The 25,937-nt window shown below is 38.8% G+C and overlaps 1 protein-coding gene across 2 annotated transcripts in view; it reads right to left on the minus strand.

Moving 5' to 3' along the window:
* The window catches only part of CACNA2D3 (calcium voltage-gated channel auxiliary subunit alpha2delta 3), an 870,293-nt gene that overhangs the window by 567,442 nt on the left and 276,914 nt on the right, over positions 1-25,937 (minus strand). For both annotated transcript variants that reach the window (XM_018038437.1, XM_018038438.1), the window contains exon 4: positions 21,495-21,554. In XM_018038437.1, coding sequence (XP_017893926.1) covers positions 21,495-21,554 — 60 coding nt within the window. The remainder of the gene's footprint in view (positions 1-21,494; positions 21,555-25,937) is intronic.

A 25,937-nucleotide genomic window follows, 5' to 3' on the forward strand; every position in this document is an offset into this window, starting at 1 on the left:
TGCACAAGGTCCAATTAGAAGCTAGGACACCTCTGAATGGAAAGCAGATAATAACAAGGTGTCACCAGCTGCATGCCTGCAGGCAGTTAAGAAAGCACTCCACACCCGATCTCCAAGTTTAATACCAACTCAAAGCACATTTATTCAGTACCAGCTTCATACCAGGCAATATGCTTGGGGCTGCGGATGGAGGAGAGACCAAAACACATGGTCTCACTTAATCTTCACCAGAACCCCTCTGGGCTTGATAAGAAAATGGAAGTGAGTGGCTGCAAGCACCCTGCTATGGGTGGCTCTGACCTCTGCTTCCCTCTATGGAAGGCAAGTAGCAGACCTAATGGGTACTTACCCACTAATTCATCTCTTCTTCTCTTAAAAAAACTTTTATAAATTCAATTTTAATCATCCCAAATAATTTCCATGTAAAACCAGAGGAGCATCCCAGAGAACAGTCACGTCCCCTTTGACCACATTGCTAATGCCAGGACCTGCTCCAGGTGCTACCAACAGACTTTTTCCTCTGTAGTAACAGATAAACATAGATATTCACTCAAAATCTTAAGATCATTTTCTTTCTAACCTAAACAATATCACATTGTACAATTAATTCTAAATTCTGCCTTTGCTTTTTAAAGTTAAAATATGCTTTGGGCATCATCCTCGCCATTACCTGTCAATGGGTGTCATCCCTTTCAGCTACTACCTAGAATCCAAATCCATGGACACACCACTGTTTCATGAGCCTTTGCTACACAGGCGGACATTTAGGCAGTTTGTGGACTTTTGCTAAATGATACAATCAATGCTGCATTCTGGGGCACAGGTGCTAATGTTTCTGTAAGCAGGTACAGCATGTGGAGTTGATAGTTCCCAGGGTCTGTGCATTTTCAGCTTCACAAGCTTCTGCAAAGCTGACTTGCAGTAGGGCTGGACCAGTGGAGACCCATTTCCCCAGGTCTTACCAATATTTGATATTTTTATCATCACCATCATCGTTATGATTTTGCCACTTCATAGGTAAAAATAGTATTTCACTGCTTTAACTTACTTTCCCTTGATTGCTAGTGAGACTGAGTATCTTTTCTTCATCCACATAATTCTACTCCTCCTATCAACTAACTGTTCATATCCACTGCCCATTTTTCCACTGCTTTTCACAGTAGATTGAAATGGAGGACATTTTATTGTGATATTTTCGTGACTGCTATGGAGGAGTTCTGTCTCTAGCCTAGGTACTAGTCCTCTGTCTGTCGCCTGTATTGCAAATGTTTTATCAAACATTTCAAAATTGAAAACATTCTCTTCAAATGTCCCTAGCACCAGAAACCAGACTCAGAAAGGATCGCTAAAAAGGACTGCAGTTGGGGTCTGCAGTACACAAATTTCAATCTACTGTTTCCCTGGGGAAAACCCTAGGTGTACTAGCATGCAAGATGCTGGAAACCCCTATGAAGGACGATGCCTGGGGACCAGGACCGCCCCCAGAGATTTCTGACAGTAATCGTTACCAGGTCCAATTAACTGCTTTACAAAAGCAGCCTCATTCCCTCTCTAACCAATGAACCCTGACATGCTGACACTACAATTAGAAGCAAAGAATAAATTAAAACCATGTCCTTACTGCCACGTGGGATAATGCACACAAGGACAGCCCTAATCGTATTTTTAAACCCGTAAGTGAATATAAAAACAAAGACAATGGACAAACCTAAGAGGTAATTTATAAGGCTCCCGGCAAGGTGGACCCCCTCCTTGCTGTGGGAAAAATCAGTCAAGACACATCTCACCTCAATGCCCCTCGAACATTTTTCCTTCTATGATCGCCTGAAATCTACTCCCATAAATATCTTACCATTCTGAAACGGGAAGTGGCCTAGGGCAATACTCTGCTCCGTGGCTTGAATCTCCTCTTCTCATATGTATCCATTAAATCCTTATTGTCAATATGCCCTGCGTTCCCAACCCCCCAACATGATAATCATGCAGCAGGAAATGGTTACCTCTCTCAGAAAAGCAAATCCACCACCAACAGCTCTCCCTCCTGTGGAGTCCAGGTGAACTTCTCAAACCCAGAGCTAATTTCTGCCACGTTGAAAGAATAGACATCAATAACTTAAATCCCATCTGCAGACACTCCCAAGGGATCCCTAAGGCCCTCCGTGCTCAAGACCAGGTGTCACCTGCTCTGCCTTTCCCCATCTTTCGTCTACTAAACTTAAAGAGAATAGAAAAAGGCGGGGAAGCAAATAAAGAGAGCACAGCATGTCTGACTCACTGTATCAGGCACCTTCAATTGTTGCTGACTTCTTGGCCTCTGTCCCAAGTCTCAGGGGAAATATTATAGAATCTTTTCTTTGCAGGTAGATCCAAGAAAATAGTGAATAATGAATAAATGAATGAATGAGTACTCAGGACCATTAGGACAGAAATGCTGCAGATGACAGATGATCCCACACCACCACCAAGCTCACTGTAGGATCATCTTGCCAGAAGTGCTTCTTTCTTCATCTGGAAACAGAGGCTCTGACCTAGAAGAGCATTATGTGGCTTGTAAAGGGTGACTTCAGAAAATATAGGAATAATAGCATCAAATATTGAAGGAGACAATGCTGTAGCCCAATGAGACAAGAAAATAAAAACAGCAGCTACCTGATAACTGGATTCAACCTGCACCTTTGGTAATCTGCTTTCCAAATTCCTTATAATTTCCAACCACTCATCAACGCCAGGTCAAAGAAAGACCTGTAAAACAAATACTCATAAACAAATTTTTATGTAAGGCATAAGCTGTTCATGGAACCAAAACCAGTTAATTTCTGATCCTAGGGTTCATCTTGCCCTCCTGTGTGGAGGTAATTTATTTAATTTATTAGAGTAATTTATTTAACTTCTCTGAATGCCAGTTTTATCATTCTTGAAGTGAGGGTTTCATAGTACCTATCCTTACCAGACTGGTATGAAGATTAAATCCGATGGCCTAGATTTTAAGGCACTCCTTTTAATTTTGAGTCAACGTCTTATAACTCCTCTCAAATAATAACCTGAGACTGGATGTGGATCCAGCAGAGATGTGACTGAGATTCAGAATCAGAACCCATGTTAGGATTGAGATGTATGAGACCTATAAAGTGAAATGTAAGTGGCTCCAAACCAAAGAGAATTTTGCTGATTTTATACAGAAGAAGAAACTGAGGCTCCAAGGGGCTGGGATGTTTGCCATGAGTCTCACCACCAGTAAGAAAAAAGATAGTTACGCTGTCTTTGAAAGTGAAATGAATAAAAAGCCCAGACTCCAGACACCTGTCTCTGCTAAGACTTTCTAAGAGCATGGTGGTGCTCCTGGAAATTTAAATGGGAGGGCATGCTCCCAGGACCACCTGCTCTACAATTCAATGTTATTATAAATTCAGGAAGTCCCAGAAAAAAATGGCTCACACAGTCAAAAAGAAGTGTAGAATATAGTAAATAGCTGGTATTTAATAGTGAAGACAGAATGCTTAAGGCACTCACAAGACAGATTTCCTTTAAAACCATTAATGAAATTGGGAGAGGAATACAATATGTCCTAACAGCAGTCTTTTATTTACGTTTGTCTTCTGACAGATAAAGGAACCTTAAAAAAAAAAAAAAAAAAGTGAAAGCAAAACCGAACAATTGGCTAGACCAGTGCTCCAAAACTGGCTGATGATTATGAAGGTCTTTCGCTCTCTCTGTCCACTTAGATAGGGGCCTCTCACCATCTGCCACAGACACTCAGAGAATGAAGGCACGGGTGCGACCAAAGAGAGTTTGAGTTCAGCCCCTCCTTGAATACAGAACAGCCAATCCTGTCGCCCCCCAGAGTCCCGGAAAGGCTAGAAGTGGCTCAGGCTCTGGGCGTGCACAGCCCTCCTACTACATTGCCTGCAATTCTGTAGCACCACCACATTTATTTCTCTCTTAGGCAAACGATTCTTTTAACCTCCTTCCTACTGGGGATCTAACACTTGAGATGAGGCTTCATTTTTTTCCCTTTAGTGATTTAGCCCTTCTTCAAATATTTATTGAGTGCCAGCTGTGTGCCTAAGCTCAGATCAAAATGCTGAAAACAGATGTGGCCCCTGCCCTACAGAACTCACAATCCTCAACAGAGGCAGAAACTAAATAAGTAATAACAAATGTAATCAACTTCATTGTATTTCAAGATTATTGGTCAAAATAATGATCTCAGTAATGATAATGTTTCCCCTGAACTGGGATCATGACCTTTGCCAGATAGTGTGCTCAATACTTCATGTAGATCAATAAGCCCATGGAAACTGGACATCCTTACAAGAAAAGTAGCATCACTCTAAATATACAGAAGAAGAAACTGAGGCTCCAAGGGGCTGGGATGTTTGCCATGAGTCTCACCACCAGTAAGAAAAAAGAAGCCAGGATTCAAACCTGTGTCTTTCTGTCTTCGGAAAACATTCTCTCATAGCTGCTTCATCTACCTCATCCAGAATATTAATCAGCAAATATAAGCAGACATAACTGAATCCTTTTGTATTTCCTTGCAATCAAAACAGCATTTTGACCAGACTAAAGCTGTTTGTGGTCCACTGTTCTGACCTGTGCTTTAGAAAATATTACTAAGAAGCTCTAATTCCACCTCCTCCTATCCAATCTCACTCCTTTTAGTCAGAACAGCCTCTGCATTGCAGCCACTCTTATGTAGAATGAAAGGACAAAGGGCTTTAAAACCTAAAGAAAAAAAAATTTCATGGTGTTTGTATGTTCTCAGCCACTTGAAATCTTTCAGGAAGAAGGATCAATTATTATTATTACTACATGCACACACACAACATAATCACTGCCAAATAAAGGAAAAGCAAAGCTTTAACTTAGTCCTGAATTTCTTTAATGGTACAGAAACTAAGATTTGGAGCCATTTTCATTTCAGAGTTAAGTTCTTATAATCACACACACACACACAAAGTTCTTTATATTTTTCAAAAGAGCCCCGTTAAATCTAAAATGATAAAATTATTTATAGGCAACTGTGAATGATCCAATCAAGCAATCTTTTCTTGAAATTACCCTCTTTAAGCTTTAAAGTAGAAAGTTCATATCTATTTGTGAGGAGGAAAGGATAGAGAGAGGATTTTCTTCCCAGAGATATTTCCCTTAGGATAATGCTATGTCTGTAGAAGTTGCTGGATTTCCTAAAATAATACCCTCACACTCTATGGAACAATAACTGCTATACTTTCCCTGTAAAAAATCACAACCTTGGAGATTCCCTGGTGATTCAGTGGTGGAGAGTCCACCTGCCCATGCAAGAGACATGGGTTTGATCCCTGATTTGGGAAGATCCCAATATTGCAACTAGGACCATGCACCCCAACTACTGAGCCCACGTGCCCTACAACCCATGCTCCGCAACAAGGGAAGCCACCACAATGAGAAGCCCGAGCACCCCAAAGAAACGTAGGCACTGCTCACCGCAACTAGAGACAGCCTGTGGCAGCAATGAAAATCCAGAGCAGCCAAAAATAAAAAATAAATAAAAATTTTTTAAAAAACATCACAATCTCACAGACTTAGGCACTTCTAGAGTAGGCAGGAAAAGCAAACCAGTCCCATGCCCTAATTTACCCAAGGTAGCCTTCAGTACGAAAGGAAACTTGACTTTCTCAAGGTCACATAGTTGATTAGTTAAACTTCAAGGCCCCTAGTTATTAACCACATTCCAAGGAGAAAGTTACTTTTTTCCCCTCTATTAATGCCTGATGGCTTGAACGATAAAGAATCCACCTGCAATGAGAGAGACCAGAGTTCAACCCCCTGGTTGGGAAGATTCCCCGGAGGAGGGTATGGCAACCCACTCCAGTATTCTTGCCTGGAGAATCCCCATGGACAGAGGGGCCTGGCAGGCTGCAGTCCACTGGGTCGCAAAGAGTCGGACATGACTGAGTGACCAAGCACAGCACCATGAGAAAAGCTGCCTTATTTTGAAGACTGTCTATTTGTTTTGTTGTTGTTTTATTTTGCAATGAACAAGTGAAATGTAAGATTGAGGATTTTCAATAAGGGACTGACTTTATGGCTTCAAAGGTATTCTAAGGAGATGATAATGTTAGAAGTTCGAGTTTTGGTAAACACAAAGATTCAGATATGACCTCAAGTCACAACCATTTTTGCTGTCAAATACTCATTCTTAGAGGATGATTACATCTCTTCTGAATTCCTACTTGCATTATAAGTGGCTACTCCTGCCACAGACATAAGGTGTCTTTGCTCTGATAATGGGAGCTGGGACGGTGGATGGGTCCTGCCCAAGAGAAACAACTGAGTTGGAAGAGACTGTTTCCCTTCTAAGTTCTCTCTTTCCGATTTTAAATATGTTTTTCTCTATAAGAACATATCTGTTTAATAAAATAACAATAAATACTATAATATTCATTAAATATGACTAATCGATTGTCTTATTTATAATTAGTATACTAATAAGTTTGTAACTGCACATTAAACAGCAGAAACATCTCATTTGGATGAAGAAAGTTAGCCAATTCATGAATTTATTGTCAGTAACAGCAAAAGCCAACTGTTTCAATAAAAACTGCTATTAACATACAAAAATATCTGAACATTATAGCAAAAATTGAATCACTTGTGGTCAAACCATAAATATTTATTTTAAGAAAGAATTAACTTTTCTAATTGAAATAAACAGATGACAACTTCATGAATTACTAACGACTCTGGTCAGCTGTGGATTTTAGTGATTGTACCACCATTATGAATTTCAATTCGTTCTAACAGATATTTGTGGACATATGACTAGATGTCAGAAGCCTGCTCTTATGAGGCTTATGTTTTGCTGGAGAAGACAGAAAGTAAACAAATCTTTTACTTTGGGGAGCTTAAAAAAAAGAAGGATTAAGCCAGGAACCTAGCAGACACGAAGGAAAGGAAAGTAGCTGCTAATTCACCTGTAATCTTGAGAAAATTGTGTGGCACTCTGTAATGTATGTGGGGTCATCCAGACTTTGTTCTTAGTATAAGCAAAGTGTAAGTGTAAGCAATAAGCAACCTGTGTTTTAAAAAGTCACAATGGTTACCATGCAGAGAATAGACCCAACTGCCAAATGAGGGATGTCTACCTTGTGTTCATTTCTAATAATGTCAGTAAAGTGGTGCTTAATCATTTTTACTAAATCATTATATCATATTAAGAGATTTTTTTTATTACTTAGGCTTATGGGTCAAAACTTACCATTCTAGAATTTGTTTTTGTTATATTTGATAGACCTTTCTTTTTCATAGACCTTTTAAATAACCCATGATAACTTGCATCCTAAATTTCTTTTTAAGATTCTGTCCAGTGCAATTGAAAGTCAGTATTAAAATTTGTGATTCCACAAGGCAACATTAACTGATTGGTCTTTGGAGCCAAACAGTCTTGGGTGTGAATTTTGGCTTGTTCTTGTCCACACACTGTCAAATAACCTTGGGCCCCTCATTTGGCCTCTCAGTCTTAGTTTGTCCTTAGGGGAAAATGGAGATAGTAAAGTTATCAATCTCATAGGATTCTGGGGAGAAGAATTAAATGAAATAATGCCAAGGAAGCATTGTAAGTCAGTGCCTATACACCTAATACATTTTTAATAACTGCACCTACTACTCTCATCATTGAACCTATATTCTATTAGTATTAATTAACCAACAAAGAGAACTATCCTAAAAATATTGGTCACAAATTTGTTTTTATTTGAAGAATTAGGTTTACTACACCAAAGGCATGAATTTGCAGTTATTTATGTTATGAAGATCTACATCATAAACTAAACTGAAAGTGGGAAAGGTGAGAATTAATTCATCTCTACTTTAAGCTTTCAGTTCAGTCGCTCAGTCATGTCCGACTCTTTGTGACCCCATGAACCACAGCACGCCAGGCCTCCCTGTCCATCACCAACTCCCGGAGTTCACCCAAACCCATGTCCATCGAGTCAGTGATGCCATCCAACCATCTTATCCTCTGTCGTCCCCTTCTCCTCCTGCCCTCAATCTTTCCCAGCTTAAATGAGATTAAATGAAATTTTCTGCTGAGTTTCTGCATTGTCACCAGATTCAAATTTTACCTTAAAAATTCAATAGCAACTGGCAAATTCCTAGACCATAGACCCCTGGTGAAAAATCAGCAACATAAGAGCATTTCTAAGGGTTCCCAAAGAATTAGCTGGACAAAGATCCCAAGGTAACTTCTGAGATCTGCCAATGACCTCCACAGTCAGCCGTCTTAATGAAACACACTAAATTTTCTGGAAATGTACTGTGGGAACTCTGATATTATGATTAACAGAACCACAAAGTGTTTGCCTAATGTAACTGCAGATATGCCAAGAGGGCCCTGATATCCCATAATGTCCCCTTTCCAAACTGGCACATACCTCAAAGATGACAATCACACTATGTGTGTGGAAACAACAAAACTAAACTTTAAAAGTATTTGTTTAACTGGAATGTTTAACAAGTTTGAATTGGTAGTGCTTTTGCTGTTGCTGAGTCGCTAAGTTGTATCTGACTCTCTTGCAACCCCATGGACTGTGGCCCACCAGGCTTCTCTGTCCACGGGATTATTCCAGGCAAGAATACTGGAGTGGGTTGCCATTTCTTTCTCTAGGGGATCTTCCCCACCCAGAGATGGAAACAGCATCTCTTGCATTGGTAGGCAGATTCTTTACTACTGAGCCACAAGGGAAACCTTAGTGTTTTACTATGTTTAAAATACACTTAAAACAAATGCTTCTTTAAAATATTTATTTTAAATATTTAAACTAAATATTTCTAGTTTTGAGAAAACCAATTATGAAATTTCAAGATTAAAAAGAATCATAAAATAGCCAATGACTTTGAAAGGAAAAAAACGGCTTTCTAAAGCAAAATGTCAGATTTGTCTAACCACTATTACCTAAAAATTAAGCCATACATAATCATGATAGACAAAAGACTGGTGTAGCAAGAAAGATTAGACAAAGAAGAAAACACATAGGAGTTTTATAAGATTATTCATTATTGATAAAAATTAAAGACCCAGGGCTAAGTAAAAAAAATAGGGTCACTAATGTGGAAATGTTGCACAAACAGATAAATGACAACTCTGGGAAGAGAAATAATGTCATTTTTCCCCTCTGAACTATGAAGTACAGTGACTGTTCAAACAAAGCTTAATCAATTGCCACTGCCATAAAATGGCACATTTTGTCTTCATATTTGTTAATATTAAAATCTTTTTCTGGACTGAGAACAGGGAATTAAGCTGTAGAAATTATAATCTTTGGTGAAATAATGTTTGTAGTCTGAGATTCTAAAACAAAAATGCATTTTTCTCTTTCTTTTAGCTAGAAGACGGCCTTGTGGTATTTTTGGAACAAAGAAGTCTATGTTGTACTCACTATTTATGTTGTTAGAATGCAAAAGATCAAACCACTGGAGGATTCTCTATTATGTATAGTTTATCATTCTCTTCTCTTCATCTCTTTAATAATGGTTTCCTAGTTACAACTTAACGGGATTCAATAAACTTGGTATTTTTAGCACATCTACTATACAGATGGAACTATACTAAGCTACACTGAGGAATTTATAAAAATCATTCAAAGACATAATAACAATGCCCAAACTACCATAAAAATTGTGTGTGTGTGCTCAGTCATGTCAGACTCTTTTGGACCCCATGGACTGTACCCACCAGGCTCCTCTGTCCACAGAATTCTCCAGGCAAGGATACTCGAGTGGGTTGATACTCCAGGGTATCTTGCCAATCCAGGGATCAAAACTGTGTCTCTTACATTTCCTGCACTGACAGCCGGATTCTTTACCACTGTGCTACCTGGGAAGCCCCACAACAAAAATCAGACATGTGAAGAAGCAAAAAAAATTAAGAGTTCAAAAGGAAAATAGTACTCAACAGAAACAGAAATGACCTAGATGTTGGAATTAGCAGAGAAAGAATCTGAAACAGCTACTGCAGGCAATATTTGAGAAATCATGAACATAACGGGTGCATAGATAGGGAATTCAGCAGGAAATGAAAACTATTCTAAAAGATTTAATAAACAATAAGGTCCTACTGTATAGCACAGGAAACTTAAAACCTATAATGGAAAAGAATATGAAAAAGAATTTATATGTATATAAATATATATATCATTTTGCTCTACAACAGAAACTAATACAACATTGTAAATTACCTATAATTCAATTTTTTAAAAAATTCAGTGAAACTTTTAGAGCTAAAAGTACAATATATGAAATGAAACATTCCCTGGATGAGTTTAACAGTAGACTAGAAACTACAGAAAAAAAAGGAGCCAGTAAACTTGGAGACCAATTAATAGAAAATACATTGGAAACAAACCAAAACAAGAGCCACAGTAACATGTAGGATCATATTAAGGAATAAAATGTAGATGTAACTTAAAAAATGTAAAAGAAATTTTCCAGAAAAATGTAAAGAGAATGCTGCTGTTCTCATTCAGTGGCTAAGTTGTGTCTGACCCCTTGAGAGCCCATGGACTGCAGCAAGCCAGACTTCCCAGTCTTTCACTATGTCCCAGAGTTTGCTCAGATTCTTGTTCACTATGTTGGTGATGCTATCTAACCATCTCATCCTCTGTCGCCTCTTTTCCTTTTGCCTTCAATCTTTCCCAGCATTAGGGTCTTTTCCAACGAGTTGGCTCTTCACATCAGCTGGCCAAAGTACTGGAGCTTCAGCATTAGGATCAGTTCTTCCAATGAATATTCAGGGTTGATTTCCTTTAGGATTGACTGGTTTGATCTCCTTGCTGTCCAAGAAATTCTCAAGAGTCTTTTGTAGCACCGCAAATTGAAGGCATCAATTCTTCAGTGCTCAGCCTTCTTTATGGTTCATCTTTCACATCCATTGGGCTTCCTTGGTGGCTCAGACAGTAAAGAATCTGCCTGCAATGCAGGAGACCTGGGTTTAATCCCTGGGTTGGGAAGATTCCCTGGACGAGGGCATGGCAACCTACTCCTCTATTTTTGCCTGGAGAATCCCCATGGACAGAGAAGCCTGGCAGGCTACAGTCCATGGGGTCACAAAGAGTCAGACACGACTGAGTGACTAAGCACAGCACAGCTCACATCCATCATGACTACTGGAAAAACCACAGTTTGACTATAGTGATGCCTCTGCTTTTTAACATGCTGTCTAGGTTTATCATAGTTATCCTTCCAAGGAGCAAGTGTCTTTTAATTTCATGGATGCAGTCACTGTCTGCCGTGATTCTGGAGCCCAAGAAAATAGTTTGCCACTGCTTCCTTCTATTTGCCATGAAGTGATGGGACCGGATGCCATGATCTTAGTTTTCTGAATGCTGAGCTTTGAAGACAGTTTTTTTCACTCTCCTCTTTCACTGTCAAGAGGCTCTTTAGTTCCTCTTTACTTTCTGCCATTAGAGTGGTATCATCTGCATATCTGAGTCATTGATATTTCTCTCAGCAATCTGGATTCCACCTTGTGATTCATCCAGCCCGGCATTTTGCATGATGGACTCTGCATGTAAGTTAAATAAGCAGGGTGACAATAAACAGCCTTGATGTATTCCTTTCCCAATTCTGAACCAGTCAGTTGTTGCATGTAAGGTTCTAACTCTTGCCTCTTGACCCGCATACAGGTTTCTCAGGAGACAGGTAAGATGTTCTGGCAGTGCCATCTCTTTAAGAATTTTCCACAGTTTGTTGTGATCCATGTAGTCAATGCTTTAGCATAGTCAATGAAGCAGGAACAGTTTTTTTTAAAAATTCCCTTGCTTTCTCTATGATCCAAAAAATGTTGGCAATTTTGATCTCTGGATCCTCTGCCTTTTCTAAAGAGAACTGAGCAGATAAAATTTTGAAGAACTGATTGTTTAAAAAAATCTCAGCAAGCTCCAAGCAGAATTAATATAGAGAAAATCACATCTAGTTAGATCCTGAACCTATCATACTATATAATATACTGAAAATCAAAGATAAGGAGAAAAAAATCTTCAAAGCAGCAGAGAAAAATGACTCACTGTATCCAGAGGAAGAAAGATAAAAATGATGGCTGACATTTCATCAGACACATTAAAGATCAGAAGAGAATAGGATTATATCTTCAAAGTGGTAAAAGAAAAATAAACTGGCAAGTAAAAGTTCTGTATCCAGCAAAATTATCCTTCAAGAATGAGAATGAAATACAGGTATTTTTAAATAAACAAAAGCTGAGAGAAGTCGCTGCTACCAGACATTCAATGCAAAAAGAAAAGAAAAACAGAATGAATTTCTTTAGGCTAAAGGGAAATGGTAACAAATCTTTATGAAGGAATAAAGAGTGCGAAAAATGGTAAATGTGTGGGCATATAAACCTTATTTCTTATTTAATTTTTTAGAAGACAGCTGTTTAAAGGAAAACCAAAACAAAATTTAAAAAATCTTATGGTGTTTATAACACATGTAACAGTAAAATATATGATTACACAAAGAATAGTTGTAGGTAGACATATGGTATTCTTATTTCAGTAAGAGTGATACTTTGGATAGTAAAGTAACTCAAGATAAACTGTGCACTTAAGTTAGAGATACCTATTGTAATCCTTAAAAGTCACAATTAACAAAACATTTTAAAAGGGAAATTAGAACGTTCTTGGAGGATGAGGGTAACATCTCAGTTTATGGAAGTCCCACAACCTAGAACAGGGCCTAACAGGCGCTGAATTCTGAATAAATTTAAATTAAGCAACAAATATAAGTTCAGTTCTGTTCAGTCGGTCAATCACGCCCGACTCTTTGTGACCGCATGGACTGCAGCACACCAGGCTTCCCTGTCCATCACCATCTCCCAGAGCTTGCTCAAACTCGTGTCCATCGAGTCAGTGATGCCATCCAACCATCTCATCCTCTGTCATTCCCTTCTCTTCCTGCCTTCAATCTTTCCCAGGATCAAGGTCTTTTCCAGTGAGTCAGTTCTTTGAAGCAGGTGGCCAAAGTATTGGAGTTTCAGCTTCAGCATCAGCCCTTCCAATGAATATTCAGGACTGATTTCCTTTAGGATGGATTGGTTGGATCTCCTTGCAATCCAAGGGACTCTCAAGAGTCTTCTCCAACACCACAGTTCAAAAGCATCAGTTCTTCAGTGCTCAGCTTTCTTTACAGTCCAATTCTCACATCCATACATGACTACTAGAAAAACCATAGCTTTGACTAGATGGAATGGACCTTTGGCAGCAAAGCAATGTCTCTGTGTTTTAGTATGCTATCTAGGTTGGTCATAGCTTTTCTTCCGAGGAGTAAATGTCTTTTTAATTTCACGGCTACAGTCACCATCTGGAGTGATTTTGGAGCCCCCCTCTCCCCCGCCAAAAAATAAAGTCTCTCACTGTTTCCATTGTTTCCCCATCTATTTGCCACGAACTGATGGGACCAGATGCCATGATCTTAGTTTTCTGAATGTTGAGTCTGAAGCCAGCTTTTTCACTCTCCTCTTTCACTTTCATCAAGAAGCTCTTTAGTTCTTCACTTTCTGCCATAAGGGTAATGTCATCTGCGTTATCTCAGGTTATTGATATTTCTCCTGGCCATCTTGATTCCAGCTTGGGCTTCATCCGGCCTGGCATTTTGCATGATGTACTCTGCATAGAAGTTAAATGAGCAGGGTGACAATATACAGCCTTGACGTACTCCTTTTCCTATTTGGAACCAGTCTGTTGTTCCACATCCAGTTCTAACTGTTGCTTCCTGACCTGCATACAGATTTCTCAGGTAGCAGGTAAGGTAGTCTGGTTTTCGCATCTCTTTAAGAATTTTCCACAGTTTGTTTTGATCCACGCAATCAAAGGTTTTAGCATAGTCAATAAAGCAGTAGATGTTTTTCTAGAACTCTCTTGCTTTTTCAAGAGTAAGAGTATATATAAACATATGAATAAAAAAGTAACAGGATAGGCAGTGATAAGCACCATAAAGGAGGGAACAATAAAGTATCATCAGAGTTCAGAGGTGACAAAGACTATATTATATAGAAAGCAGACAAAATAATTGTAATTTCACACATATGAAAAAACATAGGTATTATAGGTTCTCTGTTGTTACACACACACACATACATACATACACTGTGCTATCGTTTTTGTTCCCCAGGCTAGAACATTGTTACTCTGTGGAGAGGTTTCTTCTAGCTGTGGAGGAGGGGAATCTAGAATCGCCACTCCATCAACACTTCCTCTATCCCCATTAGCAGTCACTCCCCATTTCTTTATTTTCCTGTCCTGGTAACCACTACTCTTCTTTCTATCTCTACAGCTGTGAATATTCTGAACGTTTCATATAAATGGAATCAAACAGTATGTGGCCTTGTATTTGAAAGGAAGTGGGTATGGCTACAAAGGACCCATGAGGGATCTCGGTTGTGATAAGAATGTATTGTGTCTTGATTGTGTCAGAGTCAGTATACTGGTTGTGACTATGTATTATAGTTTTGCAAAGTACTATCTTTAGAGGTAACTGGGTAAAGGGCACATGGCATATTACTATCATACTATTTCTATGTTACTTCTTAGAACTGAATGTGAATCTACAGTTGTAAAACTTTTGCTAAAAAAAGACTTAATCTTCAGGGATTTGTAGCAAGATCCCTTGAGCTCCCAGACTAGGCAAGGTCTCCTTGTCCTGAGCTGTGATAATATCCTGTACTTCTGTTCCATGTCATTCATCATGATCAAAATTTGAAAATTGTTTCTGTTGTCATGGCTTTAACATCTGTCACTCTTATTAGATTGCAAGTTCCTTGAGAAGAAAGACAACATCTGTCTAGCTTGTGGCCATTACCATAACCTAGTACCTGACCCATAGGACATCGCTAATAACTATTTGTTGAATGAATCCTGGCACATCTTAGAAATCATCTAGATATTATAATTTGTCTTTTTTGGATAAGCAATCAGTTATTTGAACATGTAAACAGTCCAGTTGGACCAGAACTATCAGAACTTACTTTTTCAGACCTCTAGACCAAAGTACTCTCTACAAAAGTTATAACGTTCTAGCCAAATACATAAAAAAAGACAGTATGTGTAACAACAGAGAAATGATTTTGACTTTTAAATGCTCACACTTAACGATTCCTCAGAAACTATTTACACATCAGTCTTGTGAATAAATGACATGTGAATAAATGACAAATCCTAATTAAGAAACATCTAATGTTAAGATCTTAAAAGGCTGAAGACCGTGACCCTTAGCCAAGCTAACAAAAAGAAAAAGAAAAAAGAAAAGCATGCTCTGATAAATCAGAAAAAAAGGTGCTTATAAATTTCCTTCTCTTTTCATCTATTTCTCCTGTAGATGTGAAATGAACCTTTTCTTTCTTATTTACTGCACAAAAGTTGAAGAGTTATCTTTACAAAAACTTCTAATTCCAATCCTATTTCCAACTCTGGGATCTGGGTCTTCTGTGTTCCACCCTGTTCCTCAGAAAGGAGCTCAATACCTCATTCTGTCCAAGGGCACAAAGACAGATTGGGTCTTGACAGAAACACGTGAGAAATCCCATGGACAGTCATCTCCTCCACTCAGGAAGTACTTCTGCTAAACCTGTCCTTTGCTCTCCTTCACAGCATACGGTTTTTCCCCAGGGCAAAGCCGTACTTGCCAGCAGGGCAACGCTGCTCTGGTCTGCTGTTTGCTGGACGCCCTTCCTAACCCTTCTGAGAAAGGCTTCCTTCTCCCAGTGGCTAAAGTTAGAAGTTCTAAAGGGGACTCTGGGCCTCTAGAGCCACCCTCTCTACTCCCTGGGGTCTCTTTCAACACAACCTCCCAATGCAACAGGCAGTGGTAATGAGGTGGAAGAAGATGCTCTAGCAAATATCACAACCCATCCCCACCCCAAGATATCCCATTAGTGGTCTCTACAACATTTCCAGTCCACACCCCTCACCCCTCTCTGAAATCAGGCGACAGCAGCTCGGCAGCGACCAGCAAGGCATCTCCCCAGTTCTTTCCACTCACAGTTTGTTATCCTTCTGACTGACAACAGGCTTTTCCCCCTCCCCCGTACTACTTACAAAACAATAAAGAAAAATTATTATAGAGAACTTTGTAATCCAAAATTTTCCACAGGATACACAATTCAAAACCACAATATTTTTTCCCCACTGTGCAACAGCTCTGTGCAATTGGCACTTACTTAAGACAGCTTTCAAAGAAAATATGTTTGCAGTTCAAAGCTAAGTAAGTTTTTAGTAAACTGTCAAAAGGACTTTTTTCTTCTTTGCTGCTGGTGGAAAAATCCAAAAGAAAGAGTAAGTAAGAGGAGAAGGCCTCTCTCTGAATTATACTACACGTGCAGACCTAGATTGCCAGAAATTCATTAATAAGTAGAATAATCAGGGCAAGCTGCCATTCCTCATCATCCTACCCTTGTCCTGAGTTAGGTTTTGCCATCAAAATAATGAGAATAAAATGCTAGAATTATCATATGTGATTAATTAAAAGTTATTAAACTGCTTTCTTATAATTTTCAATCTCATACAAGCTTTACATTAAAAACCTATGTTAATTCAAAGTATGCAATTAAAAATAGGGAAGACGCCATTTTAACAAGGCCTCCTTTTGCATCAATTCTAACTAAAAAGTGCCCCAATGGCAATATTAGGCAACAAAGAACAAAACCAAGAAGCCAGTCTGGAACCCAAAGGACACCCGATAGCAGAGCAAGCTCAAGGGCTAAAGCAACACTAGTGTCCATGAGAAAGCTTTCCAGCTAGTGCACTCATGCAGCCCCATGCAGCTCTGGTTTGTGTGAAGGACGCTGCACTATGGGTTACTCCCATATGCCATCCTTTCAAGGCTGTATTTTGCCTGTTGCCCAACATAATTTTTGTGAAGAACTAACAATTTAGTGCCACATTTAAGGACCTACAGAAGGGATTATCAATGTCAAAGCTGTAGGTCCATAAGGAAAGGGTCAAACCTCTGCAGAAACTGTAAAAGGAAATTAAATGACAAATAAAATTACAAAATGATAATTCTACAAGTGCAAAACAAATTATTCACCTTTAAAGCGCAAGACGGTGCAAAGACATGAAGACTCCAACCTAAAGAGAAAGAAGAGGCAGACCCAGCATTCGTTTTTCATTTTGGAAATGGGGTGGGGGAATAGGGGCTAACATTACAGAACCTGAAGCTGCACAGTTTAGGAAATTTCACAAAAACACTTTTTTTTTTTTTTTTCTGTAGGAAAACAGACTCCCAGCTCCTTCTGCTCCTCCTTAGTTAGCTAAGGCACGGGAACCTCCTCAGCATTATTTCATGGTGAGCAGATGGTAGTCTGAAATTTCTTTGATAAAAACAATCTACTGGCAGGGGTTGGAGAGAGGTCAGCGGAACCCAGATTAACAATTGATCAGCTCTAATGAACCGTCATAGCAATAAACTCAGAGCCGGTACACAGGCAGACCTGCTATTCCAGGAAAAGCAATGGGGCCGACACCCAAGCTGTTAACAGACTTGCCAGTAACAGCATCAGGGTTTCAGAGCCTCAAAACCTTCATCTAAGCAGACATACATTCTTGGATGTACATCTATTTTCTCAAAGTCTTCTCTCTCCCACTTTTCCACACAAGCGCATGTGATTTACTCTGACCCAGAGAACATTCCGTCATGGTCCAGATACTGAATGACACTCTGTAATATTGACAGATTATTTCAACATCTACTCTGTGCTCAAACCACAGCTGTAGTCTCTGATATTCATCTTGTACTTATACAGAACAGATGACAACGGGAGAGGAAAAGCTGAGCCCATCATCTTTGTTCCCAAGAGACCAAAAGCTGTAAGAACCCAAAGACCTATCTCTCAGTCTCTATACTTTCAGAGCGAGACGCTCATGCTGCATTCATGCTTCCATCACCACATTTGACAAGGGAATCAGTATGCTGCCCCAGAATTTTATTGTAAGGGTTCAATCATAGGAAGGAAGTCAGAGCACTCTTAGAAACTCACAGCTGCTTCAAAAAGACAAAAAAAGAAGAGAGAGAGTTCTTGTTAAACTAAACCACAAAACATTTTCCTCTCCTGAAGGAAAAACAATCCCATAAGTCAATTAAATCATTCCTTCACTCACCCAATCACTTTTTGAAGACAACTGATCTCAAAATAAAATTGACTAAATGAGTCTTAAACACCTGATTTTCCAAGAGTCCTGAGTTCCAATAATCTTTTTCAATCTCTTACAAACTTACTTCTTCCTCTGGGACCAATGAATCCAAATGTTCGACCCAGAAAAACTCAAGAACAAGGACATTCTCTTGCCTAAGCACCATACAGGGGTCAAAACGAAGAAGTTCAAAATTGAGACAATATTAATGTCTAAAGCACACTCCACATTCAAATCTTTGTTTCTTGTTCCAGATCTTATTTAAGATCATGTGTGTTCGCATTCAGTTGTCACGTATCTTTATTGTCCTTTAACGTTCCTCAATCAAAATTCTGATGATATTTTATCATAGTTAGATTCAGGTTATCAATTCAAGACAAGAAGTCTACCCAAGCAATATTTTATTTTTCCTGGCTATCACATCTGAAAGCACTTTGTCTCTTTGTGCCGTTATTGATATTAACTTTAATTACCTGTTTAAGATGGTGTCTGCCAGGATTATCCATAATAAAGCTATTTTCCCTTTGTAATTATTAATAATAAGCAATTTGCAGACAGATACTTTGAGATTATCAATGTCCTGTTCTTCATCAAACTTCTACCTGCCAATTTTATCATCCATTGAAGATTCCTGCCTGAAGCAATTACTAACATAATTTTATAATGCCATCATTTTTTCTGTATTTAGTAGTTGACAGTGTACTTACTATAAGGGGCTTCCCAGGTGGCTCAGTGGTAAAAAAATCCACCTGCCAATGCAGGAGTTGCAGGTTCAATCCCTGGGTTGGGAAGATCCCCTGGAGGAGGAAATGGCAACCAAATCCAATATTTTTGCCAGGTTAATGTCTTGAACAGAAGAGCCTGGCAGGCTATAGTAAATGGGGTCCCAAAGAGTCAGACATGGTTTAAGTGACTGAGCATGAGCACAACTGTATTATAAGACAGGGGTCTCCCACCGCCAGGCCATGGATCAGTACTGGTCCAAGGCCTGTTAGGAACCAGGCTGCTCAGCAAGAGGTGAGCAACAGACAAGTCAGTGAAGCTCCATCTGTATTGATAATGCTCCCCATTGCTCACGCTGTCTCCTGAACTCTGCCTCTTGTCAGATCAGCAGCAGCATTAGCTTCTCACAGAAGCATGAACCCGAAATGCAATGCACTTAAATCATACTGAAACCATCCTTCCACCATCCATCCGTGGAAAAATGATCTTCTATTAAACTGGTCTCTGGTGCCAAAAAGGTTGGGGACCACAGCTAAAAGAGCTTTCCCTTCTCTGTTATTTATGTATTTGTCTATTTACCCATCTGTTTGTTTATCTGAGCCTCCCAGGTGGTGCTAATGGTAAAGAATCCATCTGCCAAAGCAGGAGATACAAGAGATGCAGGTTTGATCCCTGTGTAGGGAAGATCCCCTGGAGAAGGAAATGGCAACCCACTCCGGTATTATTGCCTGGTAAATCCCACGGACAGAGGAGCGTGGTGGGCTACCATCCATGGGGCCGCAGAAAGTCAGACACTACTGAGCAACTGAGCATGTGGATTGTTTTTTATTTATTATCAGCTTGGACTCACAGATTCTCATCAAATTAAGTTGATTTGAGTTGACCTTCTGTGAATTACAACCAGAATATTGCTGAAAAAATTTCTGGAACTCCCAAGGAAAGATAGAGAGTTTCCTTGGCAAGGCACTGAAAAGGTCCATATAATTGTCACACTTGCAAAGGTGCTTCCTAATGCTTCCAGTCCACTCCAGGAAGTTCAAATCCTTGAAGAGAGGCACACTTCAAACAAATGTAGCCAACAAATGCCCCCTGATTCTTCCTGGAGCCACCAAGCAGGTAAGGCTATAGAAGACAAGGTGCTTATTGCTATTTTCAGCTGACTCTGCCCTTTGTAACTCTGCTCAAAGAGCAGGGCTGTCTGCCCCATTCCTCTCCAGGTGTTACCAACAATCCCCAAGGCTTTTCCCACCTCTTCATGGAGCCTCTGATGCTTAACTGCATTCTTCGTTCTATTTGCTTCATACATTCAGTGTTATGACTAAAAATGACTGTTTCCTCTCCAGACCCATTCTTCAACCTTCTCCACCAAAAGTCTCAGAAACTCTGAACCAAATCAACTACACCAACAGTTAGGTTCAGTCAATGGTGAGTTACAGCAAGAAATCAGAAGACTAGAGACAGTTATTGGAGGTTCCCTTTCCCCCAGATTCCACCTTTATCACCTCATCATTTATCTACCAAGCACCCTTTCCGTACAGCTACCATCCCTGGGTTCTAGAAATCACTCCCTCCCCTTGCTCCTTCAGGCTAGGTGTGTGGCTTGCCCCAAGAATATAACACCATTGCTTGTTGGTTTCTTTTACCATGCATTTGTAAATATTCTCATTATTAACTTGCCTCTATTACTCCATTTGAGTGGGCATTCTTTATCCACAAGGCAAAAATTATAGATGGAAGTGATGACAAGAAGGACACCCCAGGGACAGAGACACAGTCAAAGGCTATCTTTGGTATCAACATCTTTTTCTGTGCTTGAAGATTTATCTTTTCCATATGAATGAAAACATGGCAAAATAAACAGTATTTCCTAATTGTGACCACATGGCACTAAAAGAAGTATGTATGTTCTAGCAAAGCACAGCCTTAAGGAGTTAAGATTCACTCTAATTTTGCCAGCAGTGAGGAAAAGTCACAAACTCAAAATGACAATACAGATAAAATTTCCTTCTGGAAGGACGCAAAGGAACCTCAAAGTATTATTCAATTCACTCCTTGCCTTTAACTATGTTTTCTATATACATGGCAGCATTGAAATCCTTCCCAACCAGATACATGTGTGCTATGATTAGATATGAGATTCAGTATAAGAAACTTATTAAGCAGATGTTCAAATCCAGGTCTGTGAATGATGTAATTTTAAAATATAATTAACAGTAAATTCAAGGTTAGATCCATATGTTCTTTCAGTCACTTAAAATGCAGTCATGGAAGAGGGATTTGATATATTCTGCCATCTATCTTATCAATTTATCATTGAAAGCTCTGGCGATTACTGTCAGTTGACTGATTAACTCCCCCAGAATTAGGAGTTCACTGAAACCTGGTTACATGCAGGTAGTATGCATTATCACCTGTAATTTACACAGTGGAAAATGGTTGAGGATCATTGTCCTGTCTTGTTAAGAAACAGGTACATTTATTTCAACTCGGTACCATACTCTAAAAAGCCTCCTCCCCAAACATCTGAACCCTGGTATTCGCAGTATACCTAGTGTTTCTCCTTTAGCAGCAAGCACAAAAAGCAGTTTAACTCAAACTCTCATCAGTTACCTGCAAGTCGGCATCAAATTCATGTTTCAGGTGTGCCTCTTCCGCAGCCTCCACAAGACGCTGGAAAGACAGAAAACAACACAAAGAGTCAGAAGTGTGACCTGGACCCCACCTCAACATCGTGAAAACACTGACATTTCTCCATTGCCCCAAATACCAGGTCATACCATGGCCCGGAAACTGTGACCTGCTGCCCTCACTCCCACAAAGCTGAAAATAACATCAGTGTCAAAATCCAGTTTCTGTTTTCATCACCCAATCATACATGTACATAAACGCATACATGTTCTGTATCCCTTTCATAAAAATTCAAAGACACTGGCTCTTGAGGCTAGATATGGACTCCAAAACCTACCCAGAAAAGTATATTCCTTAAGCATAGAAAGCCCATGGTTAAGATTTATTGAACTGAACTGAGTCCAACTCTAAGTGGGCTTTCTTCCCCAGTGGTTTGGAAATGGTATTTATTTTAATTCCCTCAATCATTTAAGGTCAACTCTTTCTGCACCCAGCTCTGGTGCATAATTATCAGGTAACATTTATTTGAAGTTAATGGTACATCAATGCCATCTTGACAATCTGCATCCCAATAAGAAAATCACTAAAATTAAATCAATAACTAACAACTATAAATGCACAATTGTTGTTACTCTTCTTTGCCAATGAAATTCAGCCAATACATATTGTTATGAAACAATTTTTATAAAATTCCATTTAATGCCAATCATTTATTCTTTAATTTAAAGTTACCAACAATAAGTTATTTCTCACCATGAAAATGTAAGCAACAGGATATTGCAGAAAACTCATTTAGTGAAATAATATTTCACTGAAATTTTATTGACTTTAAAGAAAAACTTCAGATCCAGGTAAAAATTAAACCATTTATATTTTTCCCACAGTTATTCTTGTAGCCTATGCTGTCTTTAGCTTGCTTTTTTGACATATTACAGAACTGAGTTTAACAGGTCATGTTTCAAAAATTATGACATTAGATTAATCTCTAAATGATCACAAATTGACAGATAAATGTTCCACAAATAATTAATAAACTGGACATGGGAATACAGAGGCTGAAATATATTTGGGAAAATTGGGCACCAGTAGAAGCCCTAAAGCCTTCTCTCTCCAGAGGACATTTAAAGAAACTGACAGGTCAGCCAGAGACGATGCTGCACGCAGAATGGAAACTGGGAAGCGTGGCCAATCTGGTTTCCCACTCTCTCTTCAGATAGTTGGGAAGAAGCTTCTCCTTCTCTGCTCAAAGAACAGATTCCAGGAAAATATTACAAGGCCAGAGCCAGAAGATCCAGTGCCAATTCTAGGGAAGGTACAATCCCCTACCATTGGGAAATCTGGGCAAGCCCTTACCCTCTCTAATTCTTGGGACGGTTTCCTCATCCCAAACATATGAAAAGACAATCCCAGATCAGTGGTTCTCAAAGTGGAGCCCCCCACCAGCAGCATCAGTTTCACCTGAGAATCTATTAGAAACTCACATTTTCAAGTCCCATCCCAGTTCTACAGAATCAGAAGCTCTGGGGCTGAGCCCAGCAAACTTTTTTTTTTTTTAATATCTATTATTTTTATTTATTTGGCTGCACCAGTATGTGGGCATGTGGAATTTAGTTCCCCAACCAGGGACAGAACCTGGCCCCCATGTGTTGGGAAGCACAGAGTCTTAGGCACTGGACCAACAGGGAAATTATCCTAGCAATTTGTTTTAACAAGCTCTCTGGATGGTTAAGAAGCTGTTAAAGTTTGAAAGCCACTGACTACTAATAACACTCATCCCAGATCCCCTTGTAATGAGCCTCACCAACCTTCTGAGGTTTCCTCAACCTCATTTATCTTCTTAAAAATCTGTGTGTGCCTATATACATATACATATAGATGTCTTTTCACTATAAGACACAAAATACTTTATAGGAGAGAGGCATAAAATAAAGATGATGAGAAACAGAGAAAAAGAAAGAGACACTATCTATGTAGAGACAGGACATACTGGCCCCAACTTTCAATGGGCCTTGGTCTTTTTGGAAACATCCTGGTCAATGAAGCTTATTAACATCCTGTGATGACTTGATACAATTTAAAAATGTATCAATGTGGACCCTGAAAGATAAATGACTGACAGTGATTGAAGAAATCTGTGTTTGCATGAGCTTATTTTTTTAATCACTGTAACAGATTTAGAATGTATATGCATGTACCATGAAATCATTTACAAACTGTTATAAGATATGCATAATAAATATTATACATCTTTGAACACTTACATATCAAAAAAGCCATTCATTTTGACTGTGTATTTACAGTCATAGAAGTTGTTTTCTCATGGTGTCTAAGCACTTTCAGAACCCAGAAAAGAACTGCAATGAAATGGACAAATGATCAAAAAATAAAAACAAAATAAAATTTCTTAATGAACGAAACAGATATATTGAAAAAAGTGAAGAATTGGAAACCCAAAAAACAATAAAGTGGTATAGGCCAACAAATAAGAAACAGGCAACTTGAAGTTATCATGAAACAACATAGCATAAAATGCATTTCATATAATGTTTTATTTACACTTATATTTATGTATATCTCATACATGCCATAAACAAATTTGTGTATAGAGCTTCCCTGGTGGCTCAGTGCTAAATAATCGGCCTGCCAATGGAAGAGATATGGGTTTGATACCTGATCTGGGAAGATCCCACATGCCACAATGTAGCAACTAAGCCCACGTGTCACAACTATTGAGCCTGAGCTTTAGAGCCCAGGAGCCGCAACGGCTGAGCCCCCATGCTGCAACTACTGAAGCCTGCAAGCCCTGGAGCCCCAGCTCTCCAGAAGACACTGCAATGAGAAGCCTGAGCTATGCAACTAGAGAGTAGCCTCTGCTCGCTGCAACCAGAGAAAAACCCACAAAGGAACAAAGACCCATTACAACCAAAAATAAAGTAATTAATTAAAATATCTTTGTTTGGGAACGCATGTAAGAATTAAAGATTTTAAAATTTAAAAAATAAAAAAAATAAATTAAAAAAAATAAAAAATAAAATATCTTTTAAAAAATCTGTGTATGGCATAACATGAAATGTATTTCAACTACAAATACTGTAATACAAACCACAGGGCACAAGAAAAAACACACTAGAAACAATTCTATAATACTGTACAAACCACGGACACCAGCCAGAACACTGTTCTTTGTGCGGAGTAGTCGAGTCCATGAGAATTTGAATCCTGCTGGCTGGTTTTTACGTTCATTTTCAAGTTAAATCTGCTGCATGCCTTTTTTTAACTTAATTTATCTCACACATTTCTTGTTTCCATAAAGATATTTTCCTATCATGCTCACTACAGAGCTTCAGGAGATATGATTCAGAAAAAAAGTTAGTTAACTGTCAGCCACACATAATACTGTCTCATGTGAAGCATGGAAGTACTTTGGAACAGGGCACTTTGAAAGGACATATCCTTCTTGTGATGGAGTTATCCCAGTCTGCACTCTGATGCCAACAGGAGACAGGCCTAAATTATATGAGAGAACTCAGGGGAACCCCCGGCCTCTCCCGCACCAACAAGAATAGACTCAGTTGCTATGCACAGTGATAATGACAAAAAGCACATCAAGAGCCATGAACACCTTTTGGAAAGAACAAAACATTGTCAATCTTTCTCAAAACACTAGTATAAAATAAATGAATTATAAGAAATGTTATTTAAGAAAGAAATCATGTGCCATAAATTTACCTAAAACAGAGCAGTCCTGGAGACAGTGTTCCCATTGTTAATAAAATAAAAATAAACTGAATCATCATTAACAAAATCAAAACCACTCAACTTCCAACTCATGCTTACCAGCAGAAAATAATAGCCCAGAGTATCCTTTTCTGAGCAAATATCCTTATCATCTAAGTCAAATTAAGTATGTTTTTAAAATAATTTTGATTATTACTTGCAGGCAAGGAAAATCGATTTAAATGTGCTAATATTTTAGTTATTATATAAGGAACTGCCACTTAGCCTGAGGAGAACTGTTACTTTCCATATCTATAAGAAAGGCAGTGTTCTTTTTAATAATAAGTTAATTTTCTCTTGTATGAATTCCTTTTTTGGCTTTGCAGATGAGACTACAGAATTGTGTTTTTTTTAATTAAAACTACACACTGGAAATAAAAATGGTTTTGAAGACTGGTATTCAAAATTGAGATTTGAGAAAGCAGCAGTTTTGTCCATAGGTACACTTTCCCCCTTAATAACCAAGCATTTCCTTACTAAATAAAAATGATAACAATATAGCAGAATATACAACCTGGCCTTGAAACAAAGCATCTACAAGCTAAAAACTTGCAATTCATCAATTGATACATATTACATTGACTTTTAAGATTTCTAAATAACTCTTCCTTTTTAGTGGAATAAACACAAAAGTTATCTTTATATATA

Source organism: Capra hircus, chromosome 22 (assembly GCF_001704415.2).
Source record: "Capra hircus breed San Clemente chromosome 22, ASM170441v1, whole genome shotgun sequence".
NCBI classification, from domain to species: Eukaryota; Metazoa; Chordata; class Mammalia; order Artiodactyla; family Bovidae; genus Capra; species Capra hircus.